This window comes from Lepisosteus oculatus, chromosome 26, assembly GCF_040954835.1.
Source record: "Lepisosteus oculatus isolate fLepOcu1 chromosome 26, fLepOcu1.hap2, whole genome shotgun sequence".
NCBI lineage: Eukaryota > Metazoa > Chordata > Actinopteri > Semionotiformes > Lepisosteidae > Lepisosteus > Lepisosteus oculatus.
Genome location: NC_090721.1, coordinates 4,397,356 through 4,410,832, shown reverse-complemented (window position 1 = coordinate 4,410,832; position 13,477 = coordinate 4,397,356). Strand labels below are relative to the sequence as shown.

At 44.1% G+C, this 13,477-nt stretch overlaps 1 protein-coding gene across 2 annotated transcripts in view; it reads left to right on the top strand.

Annotated features, from left to right (window-relative positions):
• Positions 1 to 13,477, top strand: part of abr (ABR activator of RhoGEF and GTPase) — a 157,952-nt gene that overhangs the window by 96,371 nt on the left and 48,104 nt on the right. For both annotated transcript variants that reach the window (XM_006640845.3, XM_015367428.2), the window contains exons 10-14: positions 16 to 184; positions 3,041 to 3,163; positions 4,053 to 4,128; positions 4,230 to 4,334; positions 9,232 to 9,306. In XM_006640845.3, the coding sequence (XP_006640908.3) occupies positions 16 to 184; positions 3,041 to 3,163; positions 4,053 to 4,128; positions 4,230 to 4,334; positions 9,232 to 9,306 (548 nt within the window). The remainder of the gene's footprint in view (positions 1 to 15; positions 185 to 3,040; positions 3,164 to 4,052; positions 4,129 to 4,229; positions 4,335 to 9,231; positions 9,307 to 13,477) is intronic.

Below are 13,477 nucleotides of genomic sequence, written 5' to 3'. Positions count from 1 at the left end.
TTCTTTCACTTCCAGAAAACACCAGCAGTATGACTGCAAGTGGTACATTCCTCTGGCCGACCTCGCCTTCCAGACGCTGGACGACACCGACGTCTGCCCGCATGTCCACACTATGTCGGAGGAGGAGATCGAGGAGATGAAGATGAAGATCTCGGTCATCAAGAGCGACATACAGAAAGAGAAGGTATGGTGCAGAAAAGGGCCCAGGTCCACCTACTGTAGGTTTCACGTACAGAATGGTCCTCCCAGAACATGGAATTTCATCCGCCTGCCTGTTGCGTTACCCACCTCGGCCCTCTAGTGTTTGGGGCGGCCGGCACTTGAACCCGCCACTCTCCAGATCGGCCCTGGTGTGGCGGGACCCTGGTCAGACCGGCTTGGCTCAGGTTGTCCTGCCCTGTGCTTCAGGAAGCCGCTGCCCTTTTGAGCTCGTGTGAAAGCTGGCGTACCAGGACCTGTCCCAGAAACGTCCCGCGCACACGACTTACCTAAAGCACTTCAGATAACCGCCCCGCTTCGTAAACCTGGCTTGTTCTGATTTATCATTTCTCTCAGCCCATATTCCGCATGTCCTTGTTGTTATTGTAGCCATTGTTATTTCTGGGCTCCAGTTTTGGGACTTTTCCTGTTATGGTGATTGTGTTGGAATTGGAACGTTTGTCTTTTCCACTTCGGGGTGACACACGCATGGAAAACGGGAAGTGTCTGCATTGATTAATGCCAGCGCAGTCTAAATAAAAACACAGTTTCTGATAATGATCTTTTTTCGGAGATGCAGTTAGAAACAACAGCACAGCCAGCAACGTCCATTTCTTAAAGCAGGAAGAACATTGAGTCCTGAATTCTGTAGAAGAACTGAATATTTCACACGTTTAGGTTTTCTCTGACTGTCTTTTTAACTGGACAGAAACCAATTATTTTTCTCTTTTGCTATGGGGCATTGTGCAAAAAGAACTGTTTTAGATTTCCTACCTGTGGTTCAATTGATTTTGTACCAATTTAATACAAATTTGCTATCTTGAAAGGGTTCACTAGACTAGGCAGGCCTGGCTGTCCAACCACGTTATTTCTGATTCAGTGAAATTTCTACAAGCCTTTGGAAGTAGCTGTACTGATTGAGAGCAAAATACCTTTGAAACTCATCCTGAAGTTAATTTCTGACTCGGCAATTTCCAAAATAAATCCACAGCTCCTAGCTGGTGTATCAGAGGAATTTGTTTTGTGCTGTATGGAGGAAAGATTAATTCTAGACGAAAGCCCTTACAGTGAGGTTAAGCTGTAGAACTCCACATTCAGAGCTTCATAGAAAATCTGCAGCCTGAAATGATGTCTCTAGTTTGCAGTTCCCAAGTGAGGTTCAAAAGAGAAGTGGAGGAAGGGTGAAAGAATTTTGCTGAGGATCTGCACTAACATGTCAGATTGAACTAACTAAAAATGACATAAAATGTGATATTAAAGTCTAAAGTGTAAACAATCTTGTACAAGTCTTTGCATTTTAATAACATTTTTTTCTCCATTGCACATAGCCTGTGAAAACATCAGAAATAACCTCTCCATTTTAGTTTCACAAAGTGGTAATTAAAGTGGCATTTATACAGTAGTTCTTTATTTCAATTTTGGCACTAATGGATTTTTGGGAGAAAAGAGCACATTCTGCTTCATTGAAATGGCAGGAAACGTTTTCCTGTTGGGGTTTTCATCTCCTGTGCGTGTAGAACAGATTCAGAGTGCTCATGTGGGACTCCATGCTGGTTCAGGGCAATCATGTGAAACACTGTGAGCCCCAGCACTGTGAACAGCTGGATGTAGAGCTGGTTGGAGGTGATGAGATGATTCATTCGAGTATGTTTCTGAGGATCTGAGAAAAGCTGGAGTGTGGATTGGATGCCATATGTTAGCTTTATCATGTAAATGTGTTGTCTCATTGTGTCAACTATTAAAAGCCATTAAAGCTAACAGATGGTTATGATATCCTAGAGCTTCAGGGTTTTTTCCTTTGTGCTTTTTATGTTTCTCCTGAATCTATGCTGTCCTGAATGTCGCCCACAAGTTCACACGCTGAGATTTCAGGATCCCATGTTCGAAAGTTTGAGATATTCATTTCAGCATGTTTTTTGTAGGATGTTGTCGTCATCTGTTTTTTTTTTATGATGTGAAATCATAACAGAATGTGTGATACATATACTTTAATTAAAAAAAAATAAAATAAATGTACTCTCTCATAGAGACTTAACGTGAACGTGATGCATCATCTTTTAATAATTTTTACTAAAATCAAACATCTGTCACTGCTTTGGTCAGATTTACTGATGGATTTGTAGCAATCATGACATAATTAGCATTTTAGAATAACCATTTGATCCATTTAGAGTGAGTTCATGTCCAAACCCTGATTAATCCCAAATTAATGGGGGTGAGTGTAAACAGCACCTTTCAGCTGATCTGCATTTAATTATATTGAGTATATAGAGTGGAAAATGTACTGCATTCGATTAAGTTATTATTGTCCCCTTATTTAAAGAATAACCTGAGAAAAATATAGATTCCGTCTGCTGTCAAGGTTTCAGTGTTTACATGGCATTTCTAAATGTTGTAGATACCATATTTCTGTGTTAAATCAGGTTGCCCATCTTTTTAACAAGGGGTCAGTGCTATGTCAGGACTCTAGCGCTGAACAGAACACTCCTGCTGTGTGCTGACAAAACCTGGAGTCTTATCTCTCTTAAAACTAAGTGAAGTGGGAACACCCACTCATCAGAGCTCAGGGGGGCAGCGGTCCATTTGACAGCACTGGTCTGGGCCCAAACAGCTGTGTAGGAATTGAAGAGGTCGGATATAATGCTATCAAGGAAATTGAAGATCATGCACATTTTAAATGAGAGTCATTTTTCCTTGCCCTTGCGGAGTGGTCAATTAAGGGCTGTTTAGACCGGAGTTCTGTTTTTAGCTTGAGCGCAGTGCCTTGTGTCTGTGGCTGGGAGAGCTTGTCTTGATCAGCCCTCGGGGTTAATTGCAGCGCTGCGTGGTCTTGCCTTTCCAGAAAGCCCTGAAGGGCCAGACCAGAGCGCTGGACCGCTTGAGGAAGAAGATGAACGAGCAGGAGTCCTGGCTGCTGTTGCACTCGCCCACCATCCCCTTCCGGATCCACAACAAGCACGGAAAGGTACCGGGGCACAGAAGGTTTACCCATCCATACCCTCTTTGTGGTCACGGCCCCACAACAGAGTTTCTGGGGTGCGGTAGCATTCCTTGTCACACTATCCAGCAGTGCATGAGTGTAGGAAGATGACCCGACACTGACCATTTTTTATTGTCCCTCCATCCGTTTTCTGACCCCCTTCTTCCAGTTCAGGGTCTGAGGGAGGCAGGGCCTGTCCCAGCAAGCAAAGGGCACAAGGCAGGGGACAGTGTGGACGGGACACCAGTCCATCACAGGACACACACAGACACACACACTCACACCAGGGCCAGTCCATCACAGGACACACACAGACACACAGACACACACCAGGGCCAGTCCATCACAGACACACACCAGGGCCACTTTTGCCAGAAACCAATTAACCCACCAGTATGGCTTTGGACTGTGGAAGAAAACCTATGGAAAAATGGGAATAACATTCAAATTTGACAGCACATTAACAAATTCACCTCTGTAAAATTCCTATTAATATTTGAAAATGAATTTTTAAATTTAGGGTTAAGTTTGAAGTTATTTTATTTGTCCTGTGTGCCATCTGCTACTTGGGCCCAAAAAGGGGGTACTGACGATGGATAATTTAGGGTTTATCTGGGATTTAGATAGCTGGTTTTGTCATGTACAGTAGGTTGGAGTGATCGTACGCACACTGCGTTTCATCAGACCTGACGTTTCATCATTCTGCTGTCACCCTCTCCAGGATCCCATAACACTTCTGACAGGTTCACACTTCAGCTGGCCCTTCCTAGAACAATACGTTTGTTGCACAAATTAACACAATAGATCATTAATTAGTTATCTGCTTAAGAGTTTTTAGTTATGTGGATTATAAAAGAGACTTCTCCTTTTTCAGAGCTACTTATTCCTGCTTTCCTCCGATTATGAGAGGTCAGAATGGAGGGAAGCCATTCAAAAGCTCCAAAAGAAAGGTAATTAAAAATACATGATCAAGTGCTAATATGTATTTGCTGTTTTCAGAAGAAAAATTAAGTTATGAGATAAATTAATGTGGGTTTATTCCTGTTAACAGATCTTCAGGCTTGTTTGCTGAGCTCTGTGGAGCTACAAGTCCTCACAGGATCCTGTTTCAAACTTAGAACAGTTCACAACATCCCAGTGACCAGCAATAAAGATGGTGAGTCCTTTGCTCTGGATTACTGGTAACTGTTTATACATCCTCCTTATGAAATAACAGCCTGCCAAATGCCACAAGCTGCCACAAGGGGGAGCTAGAGTCAAAGAGTTGCTGTTCGGGCCCCCGAACAGACATGTGTGATGCAGTGGGAGTTTGCAATGTCGTTTAAAAAGTGAGAGAAGTTCTCTTTACTTCGCAGCTGCTGCTGTAGGCCGCCAGCGTGGTGGAGCGATGAGGACTGCCGTTGTCCCGTTAAGTAAGGTGCATCGGATTGCTGCAGGAGAGTGCCCAGCTGTATGAATGGGCACAAGTGTAAGATGCACTGAAAAGAAGTGTCAGCCTAGTAAAGTATTTCATGATAGTGAAATGAACTGATGCAGTTGGGGTTTTGGTTACCTAATGGAAATAAAAGCACCATTCCGAATCGTAAAATCGCTGTTGTCTTAAAGATATTTATATAGATATAAAGGTAAAGTAGGCACAAAATAGAGAAAGCCAAAAACATAAACCTCTGGGATGTTCTAGGCTCAGTGGATGCCTCCCCTCCACACATAACATCATTGCAGAGTTACGTGATGTGAAATTGAAGACGCTGACACCTTACTTTTCACAGCTCCTGTTCCTTCTTCTGTTCTGATTATGAGAGGTCAGAGCACAGCGGGGTCAGAGCTCCTTGTGACCCCCTTTTTCTCCCCTGTGATCTGGGGTGATTAGGACAGGCGGGCGGATCGTTTTAGTAAAGTACTATTGATCTAGCTATCGGGTAAGCCGATTTATATAACCCTGGTAAATGAATGGTTGAAGTCTGAAAAGACTTCTATTTCTAGTAAGTAAAAATATTAGTACTCAGTTTATGTTTTGTACAAGTTTTTGTCTAATATTTCTTGAGTATTAAAGGGAGTTTTATTGCACTTTTGTTTCCCGTTTTTGTTCTCATATTTAGCATCAGTAATTTGATTTTTATGCCTTGAAACGTTTTGAAGCCAATAAGGCAGCTCAAAATCTTCCTTTAAAAGAAACAACTGTGCTAGAGAGAAATTATGGCCAACAACCCATTGTTCAGCTAAAAATTTGAACTTTAATCCTTTTAGCATTGCAATTTAATTTCTCACTTCAAAGAAGTTTAATCTTTGCAAGCATCAAAACTACATCTGTCTCTGCAAAGTGCCCCAATTGCACAGTCACATACTGGCTGCAATGAAAATCTCATTTTGCATTTCTGTTTCATGGAACGTACCACTTTCAACATTTGTCTTAACTGACAGAAATACTGTATGTACAAATCTTTAAACCACAGGGAGTAACATGCCAAACTCTTAGGCTGGTTTTACTGCACAATTTTAAAGAAATAAATTATTTAACAAGTCACAGGTTAAGGTCCCGTACTAAAATCAGAGCACATTCCTTTTCATGCATTTGCTTTCAATAGCGTGAGTGTATTCTCTTCCTTGGACCTAGAGTGTATAGGGTGTCTCCTAGTGGTAGTTTCAAGCATGGAATCATTTCAGCTTTTGATGTTTTTTTCAGTCATCACAACTGAGGCCGTTTGTGTTCACAGTTAAACAAAGCTGCTTTCACTTACCTGATATGGCCATATTCAGACATGGGGGTGCTCCGTTAACGGCTTTGCATTTTTCTACTCTTGCAAGACTTGTTGAACATGTGGTTTTGAGAACAGAACTACTGTCATTAAAGTCTTCAGCATATTTTTCGCCATGGTGCCTCAAACGCATATTTCGAACACCCCCTTCCCCCAGAATATAAGATCAGGAAAGAAATACAAACCAGCTGTTGAAGGAATGCCACCCTCCATTGGTAGGTACACTTCCCATATATTTCATTCGGATTTAAATCCTCTTGACAGGACAGTTTCTTCTGAGGCTCCATTTGGACAGGCAGATAATAAACATTGTGGTAGAGTCGCTGGGATTAAAAGCAATGAGGTGGGGTCACATTTGCTAGGAAAAAACTATCCTGAGAATGAAAAACATGAATCAGACCACAAAGAAATGTCCGCTGTTTTCAAAATAGATAATAGAGTAGTTCATGCTCCATACTGTATGTAATGTTTAAAGGGGGTTGCGCTTTGGGCATTGTATTGAAATATAGTGTTTGGATTTAATACAGTAAATCCCTATGAAATCTATGTTGAGACGTTTTCTCATAAATCCTCTGGGAGGGCAAAATAGATTTTGTTCCTTACTCTTGGGAATGTCTTTAATTCCCTGAGGTCGCGTAAAATGTTGAGGTGTTTCGGCATGGCTCTGTGGATACCAGTTTAAGGCTAAGTGCACATATAAAAACATAGAGCACATCTCCAGTCTGAGGTGGTGTCATTGGAGTACAGTTATTAAGAGAATATGCTGTAACAGGTTGCAAGCACAGTGGGGAAAAAAAACAACAACTTACATCCACCTTATCCCTGGTGCTATCTCTTGTACAGCTGCTATTTCACGTTCATCTCTGTCCATATCCCATCCTCAGTCGTCATACTCTGTGAGATGTTTTATTTTAGTAGCGGATGTTTGCATCAAAGGTCACCGAACTCGTACTGTTGATTTTAGATGTTTCGAAATCAGACACCTGGCAGGCATTACTGCACTATTATAGCATCGCTTTGCTAATGTTTTCAACAATAAGCACTGGTCCGTGTCCTCTGTATAGTGTCATTCATCCCTGAGGACGACTGTTTATGAGAGATCTAAGGGGGATAGTTGGGCTGACTCTTCGGTTATTTCAGCTAAAGTTCAACAAACTGAATGTAGGTCATGAAAACTTGTTAAAAGTAAATTTTTCACTTGTTTTTTTCCCAACAAGACACGGAATAGATATCAGAACTATGTCGTTGTGGTAGAAACACTCAAATCAAGCAAAATTAATCCTGACTCAGCCCTGTAATGTAACTTTGTATATAAAAAAATATCACAGTGGCCAAACGCCTCGTCTGTGCTGTAAAGTCTGTTTTGATCCTGTTATTGTCCTTGATAATTCTCTGGATCAAAGTTTCAGGTTTCGATTCCAGGGCGTAGGCTTTTGGGAGCCGAGGTAAATGAAAACAAGTTGGACACTTTTCACAGTGGTCTGAAATTCAGGTGGAAACCGCTATTGATCAATAATTGGGTTCTTGAAGCTGGATTGGCAGCGCGTGGAAAAGCAGCTCTTTAAAAAGAGTAGCTGCTCTGGAGATTGAAGACTTGCAAAGGCATATTTGAGGCGACTCCCCACCCTTTCCAAACACAGGGCTTTGAACTGTATAACTGAGTAACCTAAAATAGTTGTTTACAATTTGTATAGCCAGCTCTGGAGAAACTCTTGGCAAAGGCTTCATAGCTAAATCCAGGGACAAAAATGCCCTGGATTAAAAATGTAGTTTGGAAGTGGTTTTCTAGACTGATTACACAGCTGCTCCCTGGTTCCTGGGGGGTGAGGGGTCAATGAAGACTGACAACAGGAAAATGGGCCTCATGCCTAATTAGTCTCCTGATGAGTAAATAAGTATAAATTGCAGGAGCTTCGTTAGGGGGGGGGCCCTCAGTGGAGCAGGTATCATCTGCCCCATTTTCGGTTGTTTGTCAGTGTGATGGATTCACGGTGGCTTGTTTTGGACACTTTGAGAGCCCCTGTGCGCGCTGACCTCACGGCTCAAACCAGCAGCAGGCCCTGTTTAGGAATGGATGGGAGGGGGGGCGAAGTTTAAAAATGATACTGAGGAACAACAAAGGAAACAAAATCGAAGATTCATTCCACAGACACATTTTAAACCGAGGCATTTCTGCCATTAGGCCCCCAGTTATAGGAACTTGGCCTGATCCAAGTTTCAGAGAAAGACGCCCCTCTTTAACACATCTTTGCAGGTGTGGTGCATCTCTGTCCGCACAACGAGGAACCGGAAATGCGAAGCTAACCTGTTCTTACCTGGAAGGTGCCCCTCACCTGTACTCCTGCAGCTCTGCCCCCAGGTCCAGATCCTTCTCGCTCTCCTGTGGCCACACAAAACTCCAGAGGAAATTCACCGCACACTCACGCACGGCCAGCGGTGTCCAGGCAGTGCCTGGCAGGTAGTTGATATGGTCACCACACTGGTGTGCTGGTTGAGGAATCCCAGTCCAGGGGGAAAGGGCGCCACCTCCTGGTGCTTACATACAGTACAGCAGGGAAGCCCTTCCTGGTGCTTATAACATCACTTTATTAGCCCTATACAATTTCTTGCATTAGGAATTCGTCTTTTTGCATACCCCAGCTTGCTCTCCATGAGACACATAGACACACAGACAGGGAGAGAAGCTTAGACATGGAATACTGCACCTCATGTGGCATTGGATAATAACATGAAAAGGCTTAAATCTGAAATGCCGTCTTCAAATACAGATTTTCACCTATACCTGCCATCTCATTAGTTTCTGAATGGATGCTTATGCCTGGTAGACTTTAGTTCAGACCTGAAGAATCATCGTGGCCTTTATGAGACTTGTGTGTCACCCCCCGGGGGGGTCGAAAGAATAAAACAGCACTACTTCCATCTTCTACCTCACCTCCCCCCAACGGCCTCTGAGATTCCCGGTTCTATAAGCAGGACAGTCCTGCCAATACAGACGTGTCCCTGGAGCTCGGGATCTTAACGAGGGTTGAGCTGAATGTGCTGCCGAGGGGATCCCCAAGAATCCCGTCTCCTTCATGTCGGCCCCTTCCTTTCTCTCCCTGTACCGCACTGAAGAAAGAGCTCTTGCAGCCCCATGTGGTTCATATTTGATGGAATTGAAATTGCAGAGCAAAAGAGGGGAGCATTTTGGCGGGGGGGGGGGGGGGGGTCTGTACTCATGTGCATATAGCTGTTTAAAGTTGCAAAATGCCATTGTTTTTTAACGTTTTGTGTCCTGCTCTGTGTCTGATTTTGCAGATGACGAGTCTCCGGGCCTGTACGGGTTCCTCCATGTCATCGTCCACTCCGCCACGGGGTTTAAAGAATCTGCCAGTAAGTGAAGCGTCGCATTCCTGAGTTGAAAGGATTTCTGTCTGCGGCGCAGGGGAGCCACCTAGCAGAGAGCTTTTCAGTTGCTATTGATTTTTTTTTTTACCTTCTCGGGTTTCGGCTCCGAGTGGTTCCAGCAGAATGTAATTTGCTGGTGGAGTTGCACCAGCGGAGTGGGCGAGCAGCATGGTCAGGTTTCTCTCTGTGAGTAAGATTAACTTCCCACAGTAAAGCCATTAACAAGCCCCCAAAACAGGGATGATTGTGTCTGAGGTATTGAACAGCCACTAACAGCCTGTTTGCGATAAGCAAGCAGTGATAAAGGGGAGAGTATTCATCCTGGAATAATCCCATCGTGAGCTTCGCTTAACGATGATGGGATTCCTGTGGGCCCTTTAAAGTGGAAATTACCAGCAGTGGCAGAGAGTTCATAAAACGATTAACAACAGTGGGCAGAACCTCTGCTTGGCAGAAACTATAAATATAAATGGGGAAAAAAAGAAGATGCGAGCTGAGAACGTGCACACTTTCCTCCAAGACAGCTGAGGTCCTTTGAGAGGCCAGTTGGAACAAGAATGAACAATTCACCCGGACTTTTAGTGCCAGTTTCTGCTGTTAGAAAGTAGTGTTTTGTGAAGTGAAATACATACAGTATTGTAATAAACACTGAGGATCTCTAATCGCAAGGGATTGTGTATACAGTACAGACAGTACTGTTTGTTGTCTCAGCCAAGATGCATTTGCTCTGGTCACTTGGAAACCAATCTGCTTACTTTTAACTATGGGCTCTGGCGCGACAGAGTTGTTCTGAGTCAGGTTTGTACGGCTGGCCTCAGTTGTATGTTTCCATTTCCTCAAAAGGCCCCCAGATTCCTCTCTCTCGGGGCGCACATATTCATCACAGCCTCTTTTCTGGGGTCCGCGGCCAGTGGTCGCCTGCTTTTCAAGTCCTCGTGTGTTGCGTCAGCCTCTGTCAGGATCGGGGGGTGCAGCACAGGCTCAGAACCCCAGCTCTGTCACAAACACATGCTCCGCACCATCACCTTTTAAAGACTCAGACTTGTGGATAAACAAACATGTTGCAGTGCTTCGTTAAGAAGTTTTCGTTTACTTAAGAAAACTCTATGCAAGTTAAAATGGTTCAGAATGTTTTTTGAGTTCAGTGGATCCTATTTGGATTGTATTTTTGTGTCAGTCTTTTCATTTTTTAATCACTCTTTTGCATATGGTTTGCATTCAATATTAATTAGACGTGGGCTTTGAGGCATGGCAGTGCGCACAGCTCATCTGTCACCAATTTGCCTCTCGTGGAGGGGCTGTGACTTTGACAGATTCTCCAGTCCAGCAGCTCAGAAGCTCGGAACAGCTCTCCCCGTTATCTCTCTTCTCTTCAGTACCAGGCAGCATCCCATCCTGGAAAGAGCAAAGTGCAGAGAAAAGTGTAAATCCCGTATGGTCTGCATTAAAGATAAACCTGAGCAGGAGGTCTTTGGTTTCGGCTGAGGGAAACATAGGAGGCATTGCGGTCTCCGTTCCGTTGTCTTGAGTTTAAAATAAATGGTGCAGCCCACATGAGAGATGTTTTATTTCTTAAATCTAGAAAGTGAAAGTAAGTGGCATCACTGGCACCTTTGCTCTTCAAGGTGGGAGGGTGTTGCTGCCTTGTTGAGCAGAAATCTGAGATCTGAGCTGAGATGAGTGTCGGACGAGGAGAGTTGTAATGGAGGGTAGGGATGTCGGAGCCGAAGTAACAATCTCACAATTTTGAAATATAAAACGGAAAGCGGTCTCTAAGCAGTTGACTCAATGTGATTTCCTCCTTCCAGCACTTCAGCTAACAGTGGTGAAGTCCTACAGTACCTCCCTCAAGTACAGCTCCAGTTATTTTTACTGCGACATCACTGCTTTACAGTCTACTGTATGCATTAGGGTGTGCTGATATTTCCATTACTGTTTTTACATATCTCTCTGTCTCATCAAGCGTTTCTGCACCAAATCTTTTGTCATCCTTCTGTGCTGACTTGGATGGGAGGATGTAGAGGTGTCATGACATGACCTGGTTGGTGTGTAACTCTTTTTGTCAGTTCAGAATCTGCAATTATTTATCTATAACGTGTCCACCTGATTGGTAACTTACGGCGACGTTTGCTGTGTGCGTGTGAGGTGAAGGAGGAAGTGCAAACAGGCTCCTCCAGCCCCGCCCACCCGCTGAGCCAATCCGCTTTCGGCACACTGAAACAGAGCAGCACCGTGGAGGCGGTTCGGTGCTGATTGGAGTAGGGGGCTGTCCATTGCTAATGTCTCTGACAGTCTGCAGAGACCCTGCAAATTGCAGGGGTCACACAGTAGTTTCGCCAAAAGAGCCGTTGCAACTAATCCCAAACTTGCACGCCACAGGCTCCAAGTCAATAGGCTGCTATCACTTGGGAAATCATTGTCACGTTCAGCTGCTGACATGACCCAGGCTTGCCCTCACTGAAGACCCCTGGGACCCCCGAATGTCTTGTGCCACTTGTGCTTTCCGAGTTCATTTGAAAATCGTATTTTATGCGTACTGTGAAGTCTTCCCGAAAACTGAGAGCTCTACAACAGCTCGTCATACGCATCACGGACGTAGAAAGAGAAAGAGAGAAGCACGGTTTCAAGCCGGTGAAAGATGAAAGTGAAACGATCCTCCTGAGAGTTTTGAAAAACGTCCACAGCCACAGAGTCTCTGTCGGACTGGGTCAGGGAGGTCCACAGGCACGACGCTGCGCGAGATAAGGCTCTGGAGCCGTTTTTATATCACAATCTGTCTCAGTGCTCCAATTGAGGGGAAGAGGAGGGAGATGCAGTTCCCCTTATTAAAAGCAGTCCAACAACATAAGAATGGTTACAAATGAGAAGAGGCCATTCAGTTTTACACTTTCCCCATATTACGAAAAGAGTGCCTGTTATTTTGAGTTTTTTTCGATCGAGACACCATTTCTTTTTAAGGGCAATGGGGATACAGCCCCTTTGAGCCCTGCGGTCCTTCATCCTTCACCTGCGGTGATCTCACAGGGTTTCGCCGGCCAGCCCGCTCCCCCCGGGCTACGAGCGCTGACCTCGCCGTTCTGGTTTTCGATCTGCTCGTTTCTGAAGATATTTGTTTGTTCCCTTGCCAAGCGCACATTAGAATTTCACTTCCTTCGTTTGCCTGGAAGCCGGTAATCGTTAATGAATCGCAGGTTTATGGGATTCGCCTTCAGATGAGATATGCTGCTGTTTCCTCCCAGTCGAAATGGTCTATTTAGTCTTATTTCCTCCACGGGTTAAAGCCGTTCCCTGCTAAGTGGCTCCTTCAAAGGAAGGCTCTGCCGCCTGTCCAGAAAGCAGAATAAAATCCCACTACCTGGTGGTTCCTGGTTCCAATCCAGCACATTCCTCTTGATGGCTGGGACACATGAGTTTACTGTGGTAATGTCAGACTGTAGTGGAGCTAAGTGGTTTATTCAGTGTGAGGGGAATCAAAGTGACTGCAATTTAAAGGTATACCAATAAAACAAATTCTGACTGAACTATCATTCAGATTCGTTTTGTCCATATGTTTCATGAGGGAAGCTTGTGTTGGCTGAGTTTCTCATTTTTTTCATACTGTTTATTCTGTTAAATCTCATCAAATACTTTTACAGTGCCACCACACATGTCGTGTCCAAACCCAGGTATTCAGTTTGTTCTGTTCTTAGAGATTGCACTCAACTACCATATTGTTTCCTGCCTGTTCCAGTATCCTGTCAGTCAAGCTGTGCAGTGATGAGCAGCCTGCCTATATCAGCTTTCCTCAAACTCAAGCAGCTGTCTGCTTCACTGATGGGCAAGATGGCCAGATCTCTTCTTCTCTATACTTGAAATATCAGAGCAGTCAGTATGTGAACTAGGACAGTCACACACTTCTCCTTCAGTGCCCTAGTTAGCTCAGTTCTTGCTGTGCCTGTTTACTGTACTACTTTTAAACATGCGATCAGGGCTAAAGAGCTTTCTTTAACATAAGCAAGAAAAATGCCTGTACAGACAAGACAGAGGTGGGATGATCCTTTTGGTGTGAAACTTATGAAACTATTAATTAACGGTGTCAGGCTGATGCAAAAGAATTGTTCAAATAAAGTGTAAGCAATCAGGTAGACGTTTAGTAGTTATTTGGGAATCTTGATTT